The sequence below is a fragment of the Oreochromis aureus genome, linkage group 20, assembly GCF_013358895.1.
Source record: "Oreochromis aureus strain Israel breed Guangdong linkage group 20, ZZ_aureus, whole genome shotgun sequence".
In the NCBI taxonomy this organism is placed as follows: Eukaryota; Metazoa; Chordata; class Actinopteri; order Cichliformes; family Cichlidae; genus Oreochromis; species Oreochromis aureus.
The window spans coordinates 11682676-11704839 of record NC_052961.1 but is presented as its reverse complement, the minus strand read 5'-3'; the positions used below and the strand labels follow the sequence as shown (position 1 = coordinate 11704839).

At 39.5% G+C, this 22164-nt stretch overlaps 1 protein-coding gene, 1 long non-coding RNA gene and 1 pseudogene across 3 annotated transcripts; 2 read left to right on the top strand and 1 right to left on the bottom strand.

Annotated features, from left to right (window-relative positions):
• LOC116321861 overlaps positions 1 to 22164 on the top strand; it is a 42409-nt pseudogene that overhangs the window by 9517 nt on the left and 10728 nt on the right.
• On the bottom strand, positions 12659 to 13473 carry LOC120435085. Its single transcript, XR_005609509.1, has 3 exons — positions 13336 to 13473; positions 13138 to 13225; positions 12659 to 12770 (listed from the first exon to the last, which is right to left on the bottom strand). It is a non-coding gene; the product is annotated as an uncharacterized LOC120435085 (long non-coding RNA).
• Positions 13147 to 21537, top strand: LOC116310959 (acidic mammalian chitinase-like). 2 transcript variants are annotated; one of them, XM_039603987.1, is made up of 7 exons: positions 13147 to 13219; positions 13330 to 13495; positions 13651 to 13775; positions 14205 to 14328; positions 14429 to 14611; positions 14749 to 14865; positions 18911 to 19783. In XM_039603987.1, the coding sequence occupies exons 2-7, from the start codon at positions 13340 to 13342 to the stop codon at positions 18947 to 18949; spliced, it is 744 nt and encodes a 247-aa protein (XP_039459921.1). In that variant the 5' UTR covers positions 13147 to 13219; positions 13330 to 13339; the 3' UTR covers positions 18950 to 19783. The 2 variants fall into 2 exon arrangements, with proteins under 2 accessions (XP_039459921.1, XP_039459922.1); XM_039603988.1 differs by lacking the exon at positions 18911 to 19783 and adding an exon at positions 21508 to 21537 and having other exon boundaries at positions 13163 to 13219.

The window sequence follows — 22164 nt, the reverse complement described above, 5'->3', positions numbered from 1 at the left end:
GGTCAACTATTGAACGGCGTATATTTTAAAGTAAAGGCTTTAAAACCAAGTTAGTACAAATATCGCTAATGTCACATAACTTTGCCGACATGTGGCCAACAGCAATGTTTTAATGTTCTTTGTTATTAAACATTTGCACATAAATAAGTGACATAATATTCAGTACTTACTTTTAAGAGTTTACTCTTCGGCGCCCCTCTTCCTGCGTTTTTGGAGGGCAAAATTATCCACACCAACCGCCACGCTATGCATTCTGGGATATGTTGGGCCACGACGCCTACTACACCGCCACATCCTTAAAATTCAGGAAATGAAGGACGCGCATTTGAGGGCCGCATTTGAGCAGCCTTTGTCGCGTCGCTGTGACGTGTCGGCCTTAAAGTGCGGCCTTTAAGGCTGCAGACCCTGAATTGGGATACAGCTGACCATTCTGATGAGACAGAGGGAAAAGAGGGGGTTTGGGGGATGGGCTGGGAAACGTGGAGATCAATGTAAGTTCTGTTTGTGACATGTAGAAAATAGTAGCACTGTATTTTATTGGGTCACTACAAACTGTTTTCAATGTTTTTAGTGAATTTATTATAGAGAAGGCCTGCAGGCCAGGGATGTGTTGCTAATCCTTCGTTCACCTGTGAGAAATCACAATTATTGGCCTTATTTTAGTAAATAAGCTTAATTTTAGGACAAGAAGCCATATAAACAACTTTTACCAGAGACACATGAGAACAAAATAGAAATATCCAACATTTATCATGTATAGATTTCATGAGTATGACCTTTGACCTGTTTCAGGTTGAAAACAATATATGTTAAGAGTATAATCATTATTTACTCAGAAATCATTAATTAATCAGTAAGTTTATGATCATAACTCATTTATATAACCCCCACCCCAATGAAACAGTATGTAACACTGAAGTGTGTAATGTTATCTCAAGTCGAACTATACGTCATGTAGGTTGGCACCATGTGACACTTCATTACATTTCTCATTTAATGTTTCATGTACTCTATTTTGGGAGTCCTGCATTTATCTAATAACACATAGGGTGATCTGAGCCCAAGTAATCAATATAGTAAGGTTTGTGTTTGGATACCATGTCTGGCACAGCATCAAAGGTTTCATAGTGCAAGACAGATGGTACCTGTGTGCCTAAAGTCTTTCAGGTCAGAGTGACCTGCTAATGGTGGTGAACAAAGGAACTGGAATTTACTGACTTTGCAGAGTTGACCACCTGCCAGAGATGAGATCAAGAAAATTTAGATCAAGGAATTTTAGAGAGGATGGGTGTAGTAGACCACTACCTATAAAAGTAGGGGCCCCAGAGGGTCCGGTGGGCTTGCCTTTGGTTGTATTCAAGTGTGTCTGTCTATCGCTTAACCCCAGCACGGGGCACTTTTTGTCCATTTTTCATCTATGCTCCAATTAGTATGCTCTTGACACGTCTGGTGAGAGAGAGAAAAACTGACAAACAAACCTAAACTGGGGAAAAGCTAAGGATAACAAATAACCTGTGGATGGAAACATGGGCAAGGGATGAGGAACCAGCAGACATGGGGAAACAGGCAGAAGAAACACAGCGACGCACAAGGAACGACACGCAGACAGACCAGCAAGGAGCAGAAGGAAGCACACACTAAATATACACACAAGGTAACGAGGAAATGCACAACAGGAGGGAGACACAGCTGAACCTAATTAGACATGACGAGGCAGGGAGGAAGCAAAACAGAATATGCTGACAAAGGACAAGGACTATCAAAATAAAACAGGAAGCTTGACAGAGGAAATTCAAAAAAACTAGAGGTGGGACACAGGGAAGACGTAGTGACAGAGGACACCAACTCTAGACATATAAGCTAAAACGCAGTGACTGGGGAGACATGGGCAACAGAGACTTAACACAGGCAAGGATAAATACCAAGGGAAGAAGAACTAAGATCACTAAGACTTAAGAAATAAAGATAACCAAACCCAGGAATACAATACTCAAACATATTAACACAGAACCTGAAACACAACCGTGGCAGCTTTCCCTCTTAAACCACAGCCTTCCCTTAGTGTCTTAAATAATCTTTTCCTGTGATTCCTGTCATGAAGCTGTGTCTCCATGTTTTTATGCGTGTTTTGGTTTAGAAAAACTTGAGTTTATTCTAATGTACTAATATAATTCTATTATTATGATATAGCAAGTTTCAGTTAGCTTTGCACAAAAATAGCGAGTAGAAATGTCATTGAAATATCTAATTTTACTCTCTTTACTATTTTGAGTACATTGCAGAGCCTGTACTTTTCACCTTTATGTAAGTAAACAAGTTGAATCAGTACTTCAGAGTTTACTGGAGCATTTGTTAATACTAGTATCTGTAATCTGCTGCTCAGATAAATAAAATGTTTTATTTCAAAAATAAAATTGACTTTCCTTTTTACCTGACCTGTATTCTCTTTTTCACTAAATATTTCTTATTACCTGTTGTAGTGTGTGCTAGAAATAAAGGCTGGGCGATGTGAGGAAAATCTATTATCACAATAATTTTTGGCTATATCATGTCTGATCTCCTTGTTCTCTTCTTCATCTCTAGGTTTGTGCTGCCTGGCCCGACTTTGTCCTCCTCTTTCTCACACGCTGCTGAATTTATCCTGGTGTGTCAGAGGTGGAAAGCCATAAAATGAACTATAAATAGAACTGAAACTTTTTGGTTGTTATTTAATTATTGAATTCTGTGGGGTGGAGGCGTAAAAGAGCTCATGTTATTTAATTAAGTGGTACTAGCAAACATAGGGAACATACAAACATCTGCAGCCATGCAGCTGCACTGCTTTTAAAGTTGAGTGAGGATGGGAAGAACAGACAAAGAAACCACATGCTCAAAAATAAACAATAAATTGACCTCCCAAAGGGATTAATAAAGTTCTATTCTATGCTCTACGTTAGAGACCTGTTTTAATTCGGATAAGTCCCTCTGAGAGTAAAGGCAATCTCCAGCAGGTCTGAGCTAAGGAAACAAAGTACACTAATGTAGTTATAACGTAATGAGACGTTATAGCTATATACGTAATTATACGTTATATTGAGCAGGCTACTGCCCACACTAAACTGTGACTATCACCAGGCAATCTGGGGTGTTTCCTAAATCACTAGCAGGTGCGAAACTTCGGACAGAGTGAACAGGATGTATGCAGGTAAACTCCAGATTGACACGAGCTGATCGGTGGAGTCGTGGGGAAAATATTGGCTTGTGATCTACGTTACAGAAAGACAGAGAGAGGTACAACACCAGATGGAAGGCTTTTTATTTACACACTAAACTAATCTGATATTCCATTTTCAGCAAATTCAAAGCAAATGAAACGAAACACAAAATGTATTTTTATTTCATTTTATTTTATTTCATTTTATTTATTTTTTGTTTTGTTTTTTGTTTTGATTGCTGTTTCTTAACTTAAAATGTCCTGTTGTAATTGGACATTTTAAGTTAAGAAACGGTGCCAAACCAAAAAAAACCCACTTCCCTCAAGGTGTATTATTGCAAGGTCAAGACCATGCAATAATACAGAAACTCCAACCCCTACGAGCAAGCACTTTGGCGACAGTGGAAGGAAAACCCCTTTTACAAGGGGAAACCTCCAGCAGAACCAGGCTCAGGAATGGGGTGGCCATCTGCTGCGGCCAGTTGGGAATGAGGGAAGGAAGGCAGGTGAAAAAGAGTGGTTATTTTTAACCACTCTGGTTTTAAAACTAAATTTCAATGAGATGGCACACTTTAAATAAATATTTTAAGCTATTTTAAGACACGCACGTGTCAGTTAAATTTTAGCGTGCAAATGAGAAAATCCTAGAGATGACATTTCGTCTCTTCAGCTTGGCATGTTTTTTGAAAGCATTGACAATTATGTCGTCAACCATTGGGTTGCTTAACTTCATGAACTGTCCTGGAGAATGCCACTTTTCATGGAGATCATTGTATACTGTCAAGCTGAGTTCTTCAATGTTCTCTAGGGAGATTTTATAATTTTTGGACAAAATTTTGTTCCAGATCTTTTGGCTAAGCCTCTGTACAATGAAGTCAGTTGTTCCTGAATGCCATGTCGTCGTCTCATTTAGTTCAGCCATACTGTGTATTACCAGATCTCTAGTGAATTTTTCCACAAGTTCCCAGTACTCGTCCCGGTTTTTAGATACACTGAGTACTCTTTTGGTAATCCCAGCAGGTGTTTGGTGAAGATTGGAACAGTAATGCTATCAAGCTGTTCCCTCAGACTAAAAATCAAATATTTTTCCTTGCATTTGTGTGTTTTGCAAAGATCCTTTAAAATGGCCTTGTGGATATTTTTTAGGCTTTTTGGAGATAGATCCAAATGTTTGCCATTAATTTCTGGCCAGATTTTCTTAAGCAGGCGATCACCAATGCAGTCAGGAGTGAGGCGCTCTGTGAAGAGCTTGTGTTTAGAGGCGACGTTGTCTATGGCCTCTGAAACCACTGTCTGAATAACTTTGTTGACACACAACTTTTCCTCGCTCAGAGAATCAGATAGTGGACTGATCTGAGAAGAAGTTAAAGACTCACTGTCACTGAGGAATCCCTGAAATCTGGGGTTGCCTCATCTTTCAGTCCTCGACTTTCTGTTTCATCTCTGTAGCTTGAGTTGTCTACACATATGCAGCCTACAACTGGTTGAGCCTCCAATCCTGGAGTTTCTCCCTGGTCTTCTACAGAGCTTTTGCCTAGAGAATCAGGTAGCGGACTGATACTAGAAAAAGTTAAAGACTCAGTGTCACTGTGCAGCTCAGGTACTTCTAGCTTCACAGGGTTTTCCAGGGGACAAGACTTTGTTTTGCCAAAGTCTTTTGTATCAGCTGTGAAGTTTTTCTTCATACAGCTCTTTTTTGGCTTTACTGTGGCTGGTGTTTCGAGTTGTGTGTTTGAATGACCCACAGATATGCAGTCTAGGGCTGGTTGAGCCTCCAGTCCTGGAGTTTCTACGTTTGCATTATCACTGTGGTCATCTACAGAGCTTTCATTCAGGATGCTGTCCTTTGCTCCTGTATCCTCTGTTTTCTCAGGGCAGTCTGCGCCCACGGACTGAAGACAGACCTCAGAGGCCTGCATGGAGGTTGGATCTCCATTCTCCATGCAGTCTAGGGCTGGTTGAGCCTCCAGTCCTGGAGTTTCTACGTTTGCATTATCACTGTGGTCACCTACAGAGCTTTCATTCAGGATGCTGTCCTTTGCTCCTGTATCCTCTGTTTTCTCAGGGCAGTCTGCGCCCACGGACTGAAGACAGACCTCAGAGGCCTGCATGGAGGTTGGATCTCCATTCTCTGTGGGTTCCCTAGTTGATCTCACTAACATTTTAGTAAACTTCAGCATGTCTGTTAACAAAGTGGAAAGCAGATAAAAGTCACAGTACTCTGGTTTGAACGGTACCAGAGATTGCCACTGTGGTACAATTGTACCAAAAAAGTGGTTGATGAGTAACTCCCAAGTTTCCACTGAGGTGTAAGTGAGTGGAGTAGTCATGTTGAAGTTTGTATCTGTACTTTTTAAACTGTGAATTGGAGAAGTGGGATTCATTTGATGTGTGGTTGGAGTTGTGCTAGACATGTGTGCTCTTTGTTAACTAAATGCGCTTAAATTACACTTGCCTTAACTGATGCATAAATGCTTTGTGAACTGAGCTTTACTGGAATGGTGGAGGGTTATTTATGGCCTCGCATGCCATAAGCCACGCCCACCTCGAAGAAGGCTTTGATAGATCAAAGCAGGCGGCCAGTGACGTTACACGCAGTTCTTGGTCCGAAGAAAACTCTGTTTAAAGTTAAAAAAAATAATTTTAAATTCTGTTTAAAGTAAGTATTAGCTCTCATATGGCTCATTTATCAATAACAAATAACCTTAAAACGTGTTTTTAGGTTAATAGCGACAATATATCCATAAGAACTCCAACGTGAGGAAATACAGACAGGCTTTGAATGCTGCCTGGTTTTCATTGTCGCTAATAAAGTCTCGTACAAACGTCAGCTAACGACAGGAGCGAGAACAACCTGGAAAGCCTTAACATAGATAAAATAAATATAACCTTGATAAGAACTAAAGTCTTTTGTTGTTATTTAGTTATTGTATTTTGTGGCGTGGTGGCGGGGAAAGAGCTCAGGTCTTTTAATTAAGATGTACTAGCAAAAGGGAACGTGAGACGAGCTGATTGGTGGAGTCGCGGAGTCGTTAAACTGCCACACACTGGCAGACAGACGGTTGTATCCCAATTCAGGGTCTGCAGCCTTAAAGTACGCAGCCTTAACGGTCCACAAGGGCCGCGTACTCAAAGACTGCTAAGGCTGGAAGTGCGAGACTTGTGAAATGGGACGGTCTATCCTCCGTCGCGCTGCCCAGGTTGCCTAGCAAGCATGATACTAACAGCTAGAAACGTTTCATACAGCATTATTTGACAGAAACGAAGGAGAAAACCTTTTGTTCATGTGTTTGTTTGTTTCTACATGAGCTTTGATTTGATAAGTATCTGAGACTGAGACCACGGGACTGTGAAATTATGATTATTGGGCTTCATTTCTGTACTGAACAGTCATTTTAAGATTAGCTAGTAAATAACAATTACCTACTGTTGTTCATGAGACTAAAGTCATCTTACTTTGGTAATGTAAATATAATATGGCCAATATTAAAGTTATTATTTCAGTCATTATTAGTTATTACAGCAGTGAATGAACTCTGTTTCAAATACTGAGCTTCAGTAAAGATTCAAGCTGCATTTATTTATATTTCCTGTCACCTTAAATCTTCACTCAAAGACAGGTTCCTTTGACACTGTATATATAAATGTATTATATATAAGAGACAAATATTGTTCTTTTAATATGTTGGCATTACTACATTTCTCTCAGTGCTTACTTTAAATATCCATGAAATCATCACATTCTCTGTCAGATTAAGGTCAACTATTGAACGGCGTATATTTTAAAGTAAAGGCTTTAAAACCAAGTTAGTACAAATATCGCTAATGTCACATAACTTTGCCGACATGTGGCCAACAGCAATGTTTTAATGTTCTTTGTTATTAAACATTTGCACATAAATAAGTGACATAATATTCAGTACTTACTTTTAAGAGTTTACTCTTCGGGCGCCCCTCTTCCGCCGTTTTTTTGGAGGGCAAAATTATCCACACCAACCGCCACGCTATGCATTCTGGGATATGTTGGGCCACGACGTCTACACCGCCACATCCTTAAAATTCAGGGAAATGAAGGACGCATTTGAGGGCCGCATTTCGAGCAGCCTTTGTCGCGTCGCTGTGACGTAATCGGCCTTAAAGTGCGGCCTTTAAGGCTGCAGACCCTGAATTGGGATACAGCTGACCATTCTGATGAGACAGAGGGAAAAGAGGGGGTTTGGGGGATGGGCTGGGAAACGTGGAGATCAATGTAAGTTCTGTTTGTGACATGTAGAAAATAGTAGCACTGTATTTTATTGGGTCACTACAAACTGTTTTCAATGTTTTTAGTGAATTTATTATAGAGAAGGCCTGCAGGCCAGGGATGTGTTGCTAATCCTTCGTTCACCTGTGAGAAATCACAATTATTGGCCTTATTTTAGTAAATAAGCTTAATTTTAGGACAAGAAGCCATATAAACAACTTTTACCAGAGACACATGAGAACAAAATAGAAATATCCAACATTTATCATGTATAGATTTCATGAGTATGACCTTTGACCTGTTTCAGGTTGAAAACAATATATGTTAAGAGTATAATCATTATTTACTCAGAAATCATTAATTAATCAGTAAGTTTATGATCATAACTCATTTATATAACCCCCCACCCCAATGAAACAGTATGTAACACTGAAGTGTGTAATGTTATCTCAAGTCGAACTATACGTCATGTAGGTTGGCACCATGTGACACTTCATTACATTTCTCATTTAATGTTTCATGTACTCTATTTTGGGAGTCCTGCATTTATCTAATAACACATAGGGTGATCTGAGCCCAAGTAATCAATATAGTAAGGTTTGTGTTTGGATACCATGTCTGGCACAGCATCAAAGGTTTCATAGTGCAAGACAGATGGTACCTGTGCCCTAAAGTCTTTCAGGTCAGAGTGACCTGCTAATGGTGGTGAACAAAGGAACTGGAATTTACTGACTTTGCAGAGTTGACCACCTGCCAGAGATGAGATCAAGAAAATTTAGATCAAGGAATTTTAGAGAGGATGGGTGTAGTAGACCACTACCTATAAAAGTAGGGGCCCCAGAGGGTCCGGTGGGCTTGCCTTTGGTTGTATTCAAGTGTGTCTGTCTATCATCGCTTAACCCCAGCACGGGGCACTTTTGTCCATTTTTCATCTATGCTCCAATTAGTATGCTCTTGACACGTCTGGTGAGAGAGAAAAAACTGACAAACAAACCTAAACTGGGGAAAAGCTAAGGATAACAAATAACCTGTGGATGGAAACATGGGCAAGGGATGAGGAACCAGCAGACATGGGGAAACAGGCAGAAGAAACACAGCGACGCACAAGGAACGACACGCAGACAGACCAGCAAGGAGCAGAAGGAAGCACACACTAAATATACACACAAGGTAACGAGGGAAATGCACAACAGGAGGGAGACACAGCTGAACCTAATTAGACATGACGAGGCAGGGAGGAAGCAAAACAGAATATGCTGACAAAGGACAAGGACTATCAAAATAAAACAGGAAGCTTGACAGAGGAAATTCAAAAAAACTAGAGGTGGGACACAGGGAAGACGTAGTGACAGAGGACACCAACTCTAGACATATAAGCTAAAACGCAGTGACTGGGGAGACATGGGCAACAGAGACTTAACACAGGCAAGGATAAATACCAAGGGAAGAAGAACTAAGATCACTAAGACTTAAGAAATAAAGATAACCAAACCCAGGAATACAATACTCAAACATATTAACACAGAACCTGAAACACAACCGTGGCAGCTTTCCCTCTTAAACCACAGCCTTCCCTTAGTGTCTTAAATAATCTTTTCCTGTGATTCCTGTCATGAAGCTGTGTCTCCATGTTTTTTGCGTGTTTTGGTTTAGAAAAAACTTGAGTTTATTCTAATGTACTAATATAATTCTATTATTATGATATAGCAAGTTTCAGTTAGCTTTGCACAAAAATAGCGAGTAGAAATGTCATTGAAATATCTAATTTTACTCTCTTTACTATTTTGAGTACATTGCAGAGCCTGTACTTTTCACCTTTATGTAAGTAAACAAGTTGAATCAGTACTTCAGAGTTTACTGGAGCATTTGTTAATACTAGTATCTGTAATCTGCTGCTCAGATAAATAAAATGTTTTATTTCAAAAAATAAAATTGACTTTCCTTTTTTACCTGACCTGTATTCTCTTTTTCACTAAATATTTCTTATTACCTGTTGTAGTGTGTGCTAGAAATAAAGGCTGGGCGATGTGAGGAAAATCTATTATCACAATAATTTTTTGGCTATATCATGTCTGATCTCCCTTGTTCTCTTCTTCATCTCTAGGTTTGTGCTGCCTGGCCCGACTTTGTCCTCCTCTTTCTCACACGCTGCTGAATTTATCCTGGTGTGTCAGAGGTGGAAAGCCATAAAAATGAACTATAAATAGAACTGAAACTTTTTTGGTTGTTATTTAATTATTGAATTCTGTGGGGTGGAGGCGTAAAAAGAGCTCATGTTATTTAATTAAGTGGTACTAGCAAACATAGGGAACATACAAACATCTGCAGCCATGCAGCTGCACTGCTTTTTAAAGTTGAGTGAGGATGGGAAGAACAGACAAAGAAACCACATGCTCAAAAATAAACAATAAATTGACCTCCCAAAGGGATTAATAAAGTTCTATTCTATGCTCTACGTTAGAGACCTGTTTTAATTCGGATAAGTCCTCTGAGAGTAAAGGCAATCTCCAGCAGGTCTGAGCTAAGGAAACAAAGTACACTAATGTAGTTATAACGTAATGAGACGTTATAGCTATATACGTAATTATACGTTATATTGAGCAGGCTACTGCCCACACTAAACTGTGACTATCACCAGGCAATCTGGGGGTGTTTCCTAAATCACTAGCAGGTGCGAAACTTCGGACAGAGTGAACAGGATGTATGCAGGTAAACTCCAGATTGACACGAGCTGATCGGTGGAGTCGTGGGGAAAATATTGGCTTGTGATCTACGTTACAGAAAGACAGAGAGAGGTACAACACCAGATGGAAGGCTTTTTATTTACACACTAAACTAATCTGATATTCCATTTTCAGCAAATTCAAAGCAAATGAAACGAAACACAAAATGTATTTTTATTTCATTTTATTTTATTTCATTTTATTTATTTTTTGTTTTGTTTTTTTGTTTTGACGCTGTTTCTTAACTTAAAATGTCCTGTTGTAATTGGACATTTTAAGTTAAGAAACGGTGCCAAACCAAAAAAAACCCCACTTCCCTCAAGGTGTATTATTGCAAGGTCAAGACCATGCAATAATACACAGAAACTCCAACCCCTACGAGCAAGCACTTTGGCGACAGTGGAAGGAAAAACCCCTTTACAAGGGGAAACCTCCAGCAGAACCAGGCTCAGGAATGGGGTGGCCATCTGCTGCGGCCAGTTGGGAATGAGGGAAGGAAGGCAGGTGAAAAAGAGTGGTTATTTTTAACCACTCTGGTTTTAAAACTAAATTTCAATGAGATGGCACACTTTAAATAAATATTTTAAGCTATTTTAAGACACGCACGTGTCAGTTAAATTTTAGCGTGCAAATGAGAAAATCCTAGAGATGACATTTCGTCTCTTCAGCTTGGCATGTTTTTGAAAGCATTGACAATTATGTCGTCAACCATTGGGTTGCTTAACTTCATGAACTGTCCTGGAGAATGCCACTTTTCATGGAGATCATTGTATACTGTCAAGCTGAGTTCTTCAATGTTCTCTAGGGAGATTTTATAATTTTGGACAAAATTTTGTTCCAGATCTTTTGGCTAAGCCTCTGTACAATGAAGTCAGTTGTTCCTGAATGCCATGTCGTCGTCTCATTTAGTTCAGCCATACTGTGTATTACCAGATCTCTAGTGAATTTTTCCACAAGTTCCCAGTACTCGTCCCGGTTTTTAGATACACTGAGTACTCTTTTTGGTAATCCCAGCAGGTGTTTGGTGAAGATTGGAACAGTAATGCTATCAAGCTGTTCCCTCAGACTAAAAATCAAATATTTTTCCTTGCATTTGTGTGTTTTGCAAAGATCCTTTAAAATGGCCTTGTGGATATTTTTTAGGCTTTTTGGAGATAGATCCAAATGTTTGCCATTAATTTCTGGCCAGATTTTCTTAAGCAGGCGATCACCAATGCAGTCAGGAGTGAGGCGCTCTGTGAAGAGCTTGTGTTTAGAGGCGACGTTGTCTATGGCCTCTGAAACCACTGTCTGAATAACTTTGTTGACACACAACTTTTCCTCGCTCAGAGAATCAGATAGTGGACTGATCTGAGAAGAAGTTAAAGACTCACTGTCACTGAGGAATCCCTGAAATCTGGGGGTTGCCTCATCTTTCAGTCCTCGACTTTCTGTTTCATCTCTGTAGCTTGAGTTGTCTACACATATGCAGCCTACAACTGGTTGAGCCTCCAATCCTGGAGTTTCTCCTGGTCTTCTACAGAGCTTTTGCCTAGAGAATCAGGTAGCGGACTGATACTAGAAAAGTTAAAGACTCAGTGTCACTGTGCAGCTCAGGTACTTCTAGCTTCACAGGGTTTTCCAGGGACAAGACTTTGTTTTGCCAAAGTCTTTTGTATCAGCTGTGAAGTTTTCTTCATACAGCTCTTTTTGGCTTTACTGTGGCTGGTGTTTCGAGTTGTGTGTTTGAATGACCCACAGATATGCAGTCTAGGGCTGGTTGAGCCTCCAGTCCTGGAGTTTCTACGTTTGCATTATCACTGTGGTCATCTACAGAGCTTTCATTCAGGATGCTGTCCTTTGCTCCTGTATCCTCTGTTTTCTCAGGGCAGTCTGCGCCCACGGACTGAAGACAGACCTCAGAGGCCTGCATGGAGGTTGGATCTCCATTCTCCATGCAGTCTAGGGCTGGTTGAGCCTCCAGTCCTGGAGTTTCTACGTTTGCATTATCACTGTGGTCACCTACAGAGCTTTCATTCAGGATGCTGTCCTTTGCTCCTGTATCCTCTGTTTTCTCAGGGCAGTCTGCGCCCACGGACTGAAGACAGACCTCAGAGGCCTGCATGGAGGTTGGATCTCCATTCTCTGTGGGTTCCCTAGTTGATCTCACTAACATTTTAGTAAACTTCAGCATGTCTGTTAACAAAGTGGAAAGCAGATGAAAGTCACAGTACTCTGGTTTGAACGGTACCAGAGATTGCCACTGTGGTACAATTGTACCAAAAAAGTGGTTGATGAGTAACTCCCAAGTTTCCACTGAGGTGTAAGTGAGTGGAGTAGTCATGTTGAAGTTTGTATCTGTACTTTTTAAACTGTGAATTGGAGAAGTGGGATTCATTTGATGTGTGGTTGGAGTTGTGCTAGACATGTGTGCTCTTTGTTAACTAAATGCGCTTAAATTACACTTGCCTTAACTGATGCATAAATGCTTTGTGAACTGAGCTTTACTGGAATGGTGGAGGGTTATTTATGGCCTCGCATGCCATAAGCCACGCCCACCTCGAAGAAGGCTTTGATAGATCAAAGCAGGCAGCCAGTGACGTTACACGCAGTTCTTGGTCCGAAGAAAACTCTGTTTAAAGTTAAAAAAAATAATTTTAAATTCTGTTTAAAGTAAGTATTAGCTCTCATATGGCTCATTTATCAATAACAAATAACCTTAAAACGTGTTTTTAGGTTAATAGCGACAATATATCCATAAGAACTCCAAGGTGAGGAAATACAGACAGGCTTTGAATGCTGCCTGGTTTTCATTGTCGCTAATAAAGTCTCGTACAAACGTCAGCTAACGACAAGAGCGAGAACAACCTGGAAAGCCTTAACATAGATAAAATAAATATAACCTTGATAAGAACTAAAGTCTTTTGTTGTTATTTAGTTATTGTATTTTGTGGCGTGGTGGCGGGGAAAGAGCTCAGGTCTTTTAATTATAAATCTACCTGTTTTTCTACATATCCATCACAGAAACCCCCAGCTGAAGACTCTGTTGGCTGTTGGTGGCTGGAACTTTGGCACTGCACAGTGAGTCTACATGACAACAGCATCACAAAGCTGTAGAATTACATTATTTCACATAACAACAACAAATTCATCATCACCTCAATATATCTATAAACTTTCCATCTCAATAGGTTTACCATCATGGCTTCAACTCCTGCCAGTCGCCAAACATTCATCCAGTCTTGCATCAGATTCTTGAGGCTGCATGGCTTTGATGGACTTGACCTGGACTGGGAGTATCCTGGAGCACGGGGAAGCCCACCAGAGGACAAGAAGAGATACACAGTGCTCTTACAGGTTAGTCTGGAAATCAACGTATACTTACATTACACTATGCACATTATATTTTAGTATGTTATTGTTATTTTTATATGTATTTTACATATAAAATATGCTTTCTCACTGAAATGAATGCACAATATCATCCTTGTCTACTGTATTCTTGCGTCTAGGAATTGCTTGCTGCCTTTGAAAAAGAAGCTACTGAGACCAAACAACCACGGCTCTTGCTCACAGCTGCAGTGGCCGGTGGGAAGGGGAACATTGACAACGGCTATGAGATTGCCGATGTGTCAAAGTGAGTTTATTTGATAGGAAGTCACTAAAGTTCCAGTCCTAAAGATTTCATCCCACTTTTCATTTTGCAGCACTGGAGGTTACTTCAATAAATGCAAGTATTAATTCATACTAAAACACTGCAGGTCCCACAGGGACAGCAAATATTCGAGGAGAAGAGCTACCTGCCGTTTTATTTACTATACACACATTGCTTAATGTGAAAGGCTTAGATAGCTAACCACAATAATAACATGGAGAAAATGATGTAGAGAGGTAGTTACATAATGTGAATACACTGAATGATTTTTGTTGAATGATACATGCTGATAAAGAAGTATTAATGTTACAGTTTGATTACTTTAAATATGTTCATGTTCTTAACTTATTTTACTTATTATTATCATTGATATTATTTTGTTACATTGTATTTCATGGTGATGTTTTACAGGTTTCTAGACTTTATAAACGTCATGACCTATGACTACCACGGAGCCTGGGACCCATTCACTGGTCACAACAGCCCTCTGTACCGCAGCTCTGTAGATCAGGGTGATAACATATATTACAATGTGGTGAGTGAAACTTTCAACAACATTCATATATATTTCACTACAAAATATTATTAGAATAATAATAGCATTATATAATATACTATTTTTTTCTCTCTCAAAGGACTTTGCTATGAGATATTGGAGGGACCAGGGAGCTCCTGCGGAAAAGCTCTTAGTCGGTTTCCCCACATATGGACGCACATTCACCACATCAACAGCTGCTAATGGTCTTGGAGCTACAGCCACAGGACCAGCGAGCGCTGGGCCTTACACCCGTGAAGCTGGGTTTTGGTCTTACTACGAGGTCGGCTAACACAAAGCAGCATATGTTCAGTTTTATTACACCACCAAGTTTTCCATTAATACTAATGACTAATTAATGGAGCAAACTAAGATCACAGACTGTGTGAAGGTGTTGAAGTATTATTTTCTTCTCTACAGATTTGCACCTTTATCCAAACAGGCAGCATAAAGTGGATTGATGAGCAAAAGGTGCCCTATGCCATTAAGGGCAATGAGTGGGTTGGCTTTGATAACAGGCAGAGCTATGAAATCAAGGTAACCATACAGATTTTTGTTTAAGGTGATAATAAAAAACAAATCAGAATGTTCGTATTAACTGGCAGCCATATCTTACTGCTCTTTAAAGTAAGGCAAGGCAAGGCAAGTTTATTTATATAGCACAATTCAACAACAAGGTGATTCAAAGTGCTTTACAGAGACATTAAAAACAAAAACAAATAAAAAGCATGATTTAAATTTGATTAAAACAAGCAAACAAACAAACAAACAAACAAAACAGTATATAAAATCAAATATCAAAACAGTAGATAAAATCAGAACAGTAGATAAAATCAGTAGTTAAAAAGTAGGTTTTGAAATTTAAACTTAAGTGTGGATTTGGTGCTTTATTCAAATGCAGCTGAGAATAGGTGAGTCTTCAACCTGGATTTAAATAAACTGAGTGTTTCAGCTGATCTGAGGCTTTCTGGGAGTTTGTTCCAGATATATCAATCAATCAAAATCAATCAAAATTTATTTATATAGCACATTTAAAAACAACAGTTTTAATCAAAGTGCTTCACAAATTATGAAAATAAATAAATAAAATAAGACAAATACAACGCAAGACAAGACAAACATAGAAACCAACCAAATGATAATCAAACTATCTTACATCAAAGCCAGAGTAAAAAGATGGGTCTTTAAACAAGATTTAAAAGACTGAACAGTCTCAGAAGAGCGAATGGCAATAGGGAGGTTGTTCCACAGTCTAGGAGCTACAATAGCAAAGGCACGGTCGCCTCTGGTTTTCAACCTAGACTTAGGTTGCATTAAAAGCATCTGGTTAGAAGAGCTTAGTGCTTTTATAGGATTATACAAATGAAGAAGTTCTGTTAAATAGCTAGGGGCAGTGTTATTTAAGATTTTATAAGTGAATAAAAGAATTTTAAAATCAATGTGAAATTTCACAGGAAGCCAGTGTAACTTGGCTAAAACTGGAGTCATATGATCATGCATTCTGGCACCTGATAAAAGGCGTGCAGCAGCGTTCTGTACTAATTGCAACCGGTGAAGAGAGGAGTGAGGGAGGCCTAAATAGAGGGAGTTACAATAGTCCAGTCTAGAGGTAATGAATGCATGAATAAGCTTTTCAAGGTCCTTGGGGGACAGAAAAGGCTTAGCTTTAGAAATTTGATGTAGCTGATAGAAGCTTGAATTAACCACAGTTATATGGAGCATAAAAGCTGAATGCAGCTTCTCCGTGTCTGGTTCTGACTCTGGGGACTGATAACAGACCGGATCCAGATGACCTGAGGGATCTGGAAGGTTCATACTGGGTCAGGAGGTCACTGATGTATTTCAGTCCTAAACCATTCAGAGCTTTATAGACCAGCATCAGAACTTTAAAGTCTATCCTCTGACGGACAGGCAGCCAGTGTAAAGACCTCAGAGCTGGACTGATGTGGTCCACTTTTTTGGTCTTAGTGAGGACTCTAGCAGCAGAGTTCTGAATGAGCTGTAGTTGTCTGACTGATTTTTTAGATAGACCTGTAAAAATGCTGTTACAGTAATCAAGCCTACTAAAGATGAATGCATGGACTAGTTTTTCCAGGTCCTGTTGAGACATCAGATCTTTTATCCTTGAAATATTCTTGAGGTGATAGTAAGCGGATTTTGTTATTGTCTTAATGTGTTTTTCTAAGTTTAGGTCTGCATCCATCACTACACCCAAATTTCTCGCCTGGTTTGTGGTTTTTAGGTGTATAGATTGAAGTTCTCTGGTGACCTGTAATCATTTTTCGTTTGCACCAAAGACTATTACCTCAGTTTTATTTTTGTTTAGCTGGAGAAAATTGTGGCACAACCAGTCATTAATTTCCTCAATGCATTTACCAAGAGCCTGTGCAGGGCCTCGGTCTCCTGGTGACATTGTGATATATATTTGTGTGTCATCTGCGTAGCTATGATAGTTTATTTTGTTGTTCTTTATAATCTGTGCCAGTGGGAGCATGTAAATGTTAAACAGAAGGGGTCCCAAGATGGAACCTTGGGAACTCCACATGTGATACTTGTCTGCTCAGATGTGAAGTTACCTATTGATACAAAGTATTTCCTGTTTTCTAAGTATGTTTTGAACCAGTTTAGTACAGTTCCTGAAAGACCTGCCCAGTTCTCCAGTCGTTTGAGTAATATGTTGTGGTCAACTGTATCAAATGCTGCACTGAGATCCAGTAAAACTAAGACTGACATTGTTCCACTGTCTGTGTTCAGACATATGTCATTAAACACTTTGGTCAGAGCGGTTTCAGTGCTGTGGTTCTGTCTAAAACCTGACTGGAAGGCATCATAGCAGTTATTCTGTTTTAAGAAGTAATTGAGCTGTTGAGAAACTGCTTTTTCAATAATCTTACTTAAAAATGGGAGATTTGAGATTGGCCTGTAGTTGTTCATTTGTGTCTTGTCAAGATTGTCCTTTTTCAGTATAGGTTTAATTACAGCAGTTTTTAGTGATTCTGGAAACACACCTGATATTAAAGAAAAGTTGACGATCTGTAACAGGTCTGACTCCAAAGTCTTTGTGACCTTTTGAAAAAACTTGTTGGCAGGACATCTAAACAGCAAGAGGAGGAGTTCAGTTGACCTAAGATGTCCTCCAGGTCTTTGCTGTTAATAGGGTGAAACTGTTTGATGGTGTTTAAACAGTTTTTCAGTGGACACAGTACATTTCCTGGATCTGCTGTTGATGTATTAATTGCTTGTCTAATCTTTTGGATTTTTTCTGTGAAGAATTTGGCAAAGTCATTGCAGGCCATGGTCGAATGAAGTTCAGCTGCCACTGACACAGGAGGGTTTGTTAGCCTGTCAACTGTAGAAAATAAGACCCGAGCGTTATGACTGTTTTTGGTGATGATGTCAGAGAAGTAGGACCTCCTTGCACTCCTCAGTTGTAAGTTATAATTGTAAAGTTTCTCTTTATAGATGTCATAATGAACCTGGAGGTTTGTTTTTCTCCATCTGCGCTCAGCTTTCCTACACTCTCTTTTTTCATTTTTCACCAGTGTGGAGTTTCTCCATGGAGACTTTTTCCTTCCAGAGATAACCTTCACCTTAATGGGAGCAATAGTGTCCATAACATTTAACATTTTAGCATTGAAGCTATTGACGAGCTCATTGACTGAACCTCTGGACAGGTCAGGTGTTAATGGGAAGACCTGGTTAAAGATCTCACTACTGTGTTCAGTTATACACCGTTTTGTGATCACTGCTGTTGATATATTTGTGTGGGCTGAGATTTTACTTTCAAAGAAAACACAGTAATGATCAGACAGGCCCACATCAGACACAGTAACGTTTGAAATGCTCAGGCCCTTGGAGATCAGTAGGTCAAGAGTGTGTCCTCTATTATGTGTGGCCTCTGTTACATGCTGAGTCAGCCCAAAGTTGCCCAGAGTGTTACTCAGGTCTTTAGTCCCTTTGTCCTGAGGGTTGTCCACATGGATGTTAAAATCCCCAACAATAATTACACAGTCGAAATCAACACAGATCACAGACAGCAGTTCACTGAGGTCATTAAAAAAGTCTGTGCAGTATTTGGGAGGCCTGTAAACATTAAGAAACATAACTTTGGATCAGGCCTTCAGCTGTAAAGCCACATATTCAAAAGACTGAAAACTTCCAGGAGATAGCTGCTTACATTGAAATGATTCATTAAATAAGACAGCAACCCTCCTCCTCTCCTGCTCACCCTGGCCTCACTGATAAAACTGTAGTTAGGAGGGTCGACTCGATGAGAACAGCTCCACTGTTACTTTGGTCCAACCAAGTTTCAGTTAAAAACATAAAATCAAGGCTGTGCTCGGTGATTAAATCATTAATTAAAAATGTTTTCCCAGCTAAAGATCTAACGTTTAATAAAGCCAACTTAAGTGTTTTAGAGGTATTATTTGCCCCCTCGTGTTTGGGAGCAGTCTGTGGCACACAAGGTATGTTTACTATATTTAAAGATCTTTTAGAGTGTAGCTTTCTTTGTTTTGACCAGGCCACATGTCTCCTTCTGTCACCTAAAAGTACAGAAATTTTAAAACCTTCTAATAAACAGGGTCCCAGCTTCTCCTGGGAAAAGTCACCACTGCCATAATCCTCGCAGCCCGGACCCTCCACACATCACACATCAGACTGCGGAGACAGGGCACGAAGGTGGTAAGGAGGAACTAAGGGGGGCGAGGCTGGGCAATGTAACTTCGATTGCTCTGTTGAGGGCGGGGCCCGATGGCGAACCTTTGGCTGCTCTGGTGGGGGGTTTATGGGGGACAAAAAGGGATTGGGCCAGGGGGTAGATCTGAGCCCAGCATTGACCCGCTCCATCATCTCCTCAGTGAATTTCAGGTGTGGGGAGGAGGGAGAAAGGGAGGGGGAGGAGGGTGATGGCCTGTCAGGGGTTTGGGGGACTGGGGAAGGTCGGTAGTAGTAGTACAAACATCAGGTACATCTGATGATTATTAATCTGTGTAGTTATAAACCATGCACATATAGTTTTTAATAACTTGTTTTGGGCAGAAGATGGCACTCTTATCACCTCACAACTATTTTTTTTATTTTTTGTATAAAATGTGATTTATTCTAGATACTTTCATTTTATACATGTTTCAAAAAATGTTGTTACCTGCATCGCAGATATGATAAAATTCCAGTTACATGTTGGGTTTTCCAGCATATGTTTAAACTTTATCATTCACTGTTTCGGTCCACAACTGGTCATGTTTAAAAGAGTCTTTTAAGCTTTTTGAAAGAATTAATGAATTCCCTGCTCTGTGTTTCATATTTATATTTGGATACATTTGGTTACTTTTGTACTTTTATCAGTGTGTCCATGGACATGCATACATCCAGCCATGTCCAAATAATCTTGTTTACAGTGATGCATGCAAATGCTGTACCTAAGTGAGACTGAATAAAAGTTGTCTTGACCTAGCAAAAATGTTTTTTATTCTTGTTTTTATGAGAACCACACTGCCTGGACAGTCACTAAAGCCATAACTTCTAAAAACTGTATTAACCATTAAGGAATGTGCCCAGTACTCTGCAATACACATTATAATGCAGCTACTATAGCCTGAATTACATATAGGCCCATTTTAAAACTAGGATGGGTTTGCCAAGATTTGCAGCAAGCTGCACAATTTTTCTTTAAAGGTTAGAATCAGAACAATACTGAATTTTTGGTCTCTAGATTGAAAATTGCACACCCAGTTAATGTATTTGAAACGGGAGCAGGTTTGGTTAATTCTTACATGAAGGCAACTGAAACATTGTACAACAAATACAAATCTGCTCATGTTTCTGTTTTTCTTAGTTGGTCTGGCATTTTCTTTTCCTCAAAACCTGCTGTGGCTGTCCCCGTGCCAGCATTGTAACAGCTGGCTCAAACACCGAACACAATAAAGGATTCAATACCACAGTGAAAGGTTAAACTATTATTTGAATAGATGAATTAATAAAAGAAAAGAGTGGCTGCTGCAGCACAGTATAAAGAGAGAGTGAGTCAGAGCTTTACAAACAAACAGCTGACATAAATTGAGCCAACAAGCAAGCACATGCACTTTCCAGCCATCTGACCAAGCTGAAAATTAGGTTTTGTTTTGAGGAAAATTATGTGTCAGTTAGTATAATACTTGCTGCGATTCCACATCATTGGTACTCAAACTTGTTCAATGCCACAGCTCAATATAATATTTAACAATTGCTAAAATTAAAAATGGATTTGGGGGCTTTTTTGCAAGGTTGAATTTTAGTAAAATAAAGGTTGGTGCAATAGCATCAGTAAACTTTGGACTGTTGTCCCCATAAAAATCATACTTGATTGTCTGGCATTCATGTAATATCTTCCCCTAGTGTTTTCCCCAGACTGTTGATAGATTAGTGGAGTTTTTACACTTGGATTAATCAATTTAATGCCAAACTATTACATAAGAAAGGGTTTTTACAGTGTAGTGTGTGTAAATGGTAAATTGCCTGTATTTGTATAGCGCTTTACTAGTCCCTAAGGACCCCAAAGCGCTTTACACATCCAGTCATCCACCCATTCACACACACATTCACACACTGGTGATGGCAAGCTACATTGTAGCCACAGCCACCCTGGGGCGCACTGACAGAGGCGAGGCTGCCGGACACTGGCGCCACAGGGCCCTCTGACCACCACCAGTATGTCAGTATGACATGGCAATGGTACTTTCATTTATATAGCACATTTCATGACATGCAACTCATGTGTTTAACATAGCAAACAGCACAAAAAAAATAAATGAAAAAGCAAAACTCAAACTTTTCTTAATCACATTGAGAAAAGCAAAAATGAGAGAGGTCATTTTCATTCCCGACTAGATTCTCATCATCTGGACATTCACTGACCCTATACCTCTTCCTCCGTGTACCATTGTGGTGCTGCAGGAGAATGAAAACCCTCTTAGGATATCTAATAAAGCATAGGCAAATTATAGAAATTACATTTTGTGGGTCTTCTGCAATGTTCAGTTCCTGCATTACTGTCATTTCGTATCATTACTGTCATTTCAGTCTGTCACTGTGAAGCTGACAACATGATGAGATCATAATATATTCATTATAATATTCAAAATTTGTGCATATAATGTGATTTTACTGTAATGAAATTAAAATGCTAAGTTTCTTTTGTAGGTGTATAACTGCTAAACTGCTGCTTGGTATTGGGCTGCTAGGCAACATGATGACATCATATCATCTGATAAAGGTAAGATCCTACAGGGGCCTAAGATGTACCCGTGTGACGGTTTTGGTTCCTCAGCTCCTGACAGTGTAGGAGTAGTTCACAGACAAGCAGACAGGCAGGGGTCGTGTGTAAAATAGTAAGACAGCTGTTTTTGTATTTCCGCCTAATTTTAACTTTCAGGTCCAGGTGTTTGCAAGCTACACAATGAGCAATCTTAGGTTTTCTGCAAATGTTGTAGAGGCTTTCAAAACAATATGTGTTTTGTGTGTGTGTGTGTGTGTGTGAGTTCATGAATCAGTTACTATTTGACTTATGAAGCAATACCAGAATGTCCTTAACTTTAGCACATTTCGTTTACTTTGAGTTAATGATTATCATAGATTCTGCATATTTTTTTTCTTTACTGCTCTGTTTTATTACATTACCAGTCTGACCTCAGCTATCATGCGCATCCTAATTGTGATCTCAGGTAAGGGAAATTGAAATACAAATTTTGCAGATGCAAATTTGATATTTAACTATTTGTATGTAACAAAAAAAAATGCAACTGTTAAGGTCTCTGTCTCGCCTTTGGCAGTCTGGGTGAGTTCATAAATCGTACTTAC

Coding starts and splice junctions, on each gene's coding strand:
- LOC116310959 (XM_039603987.1), top strand. CDS start 13,340: ATGGCTTCAACTCCTGCCAGTCGCCAAACATTCATCCAGTCTTGCATC. Junction 14,612..14,748: donor GGTTTTGGTCTTACTACGAG/GTCGGCTAACAC, acceptor TCTTCTCTACAG/ATTTGCACCTTTATCCAAAC. Junction 14,866..18,910: donor GGCAGAGCTATGAAATCAAG/GTAACCATACAG, acceptor TCTAATAAACAG/GGTCCCAGCTTCTCCTGGGA.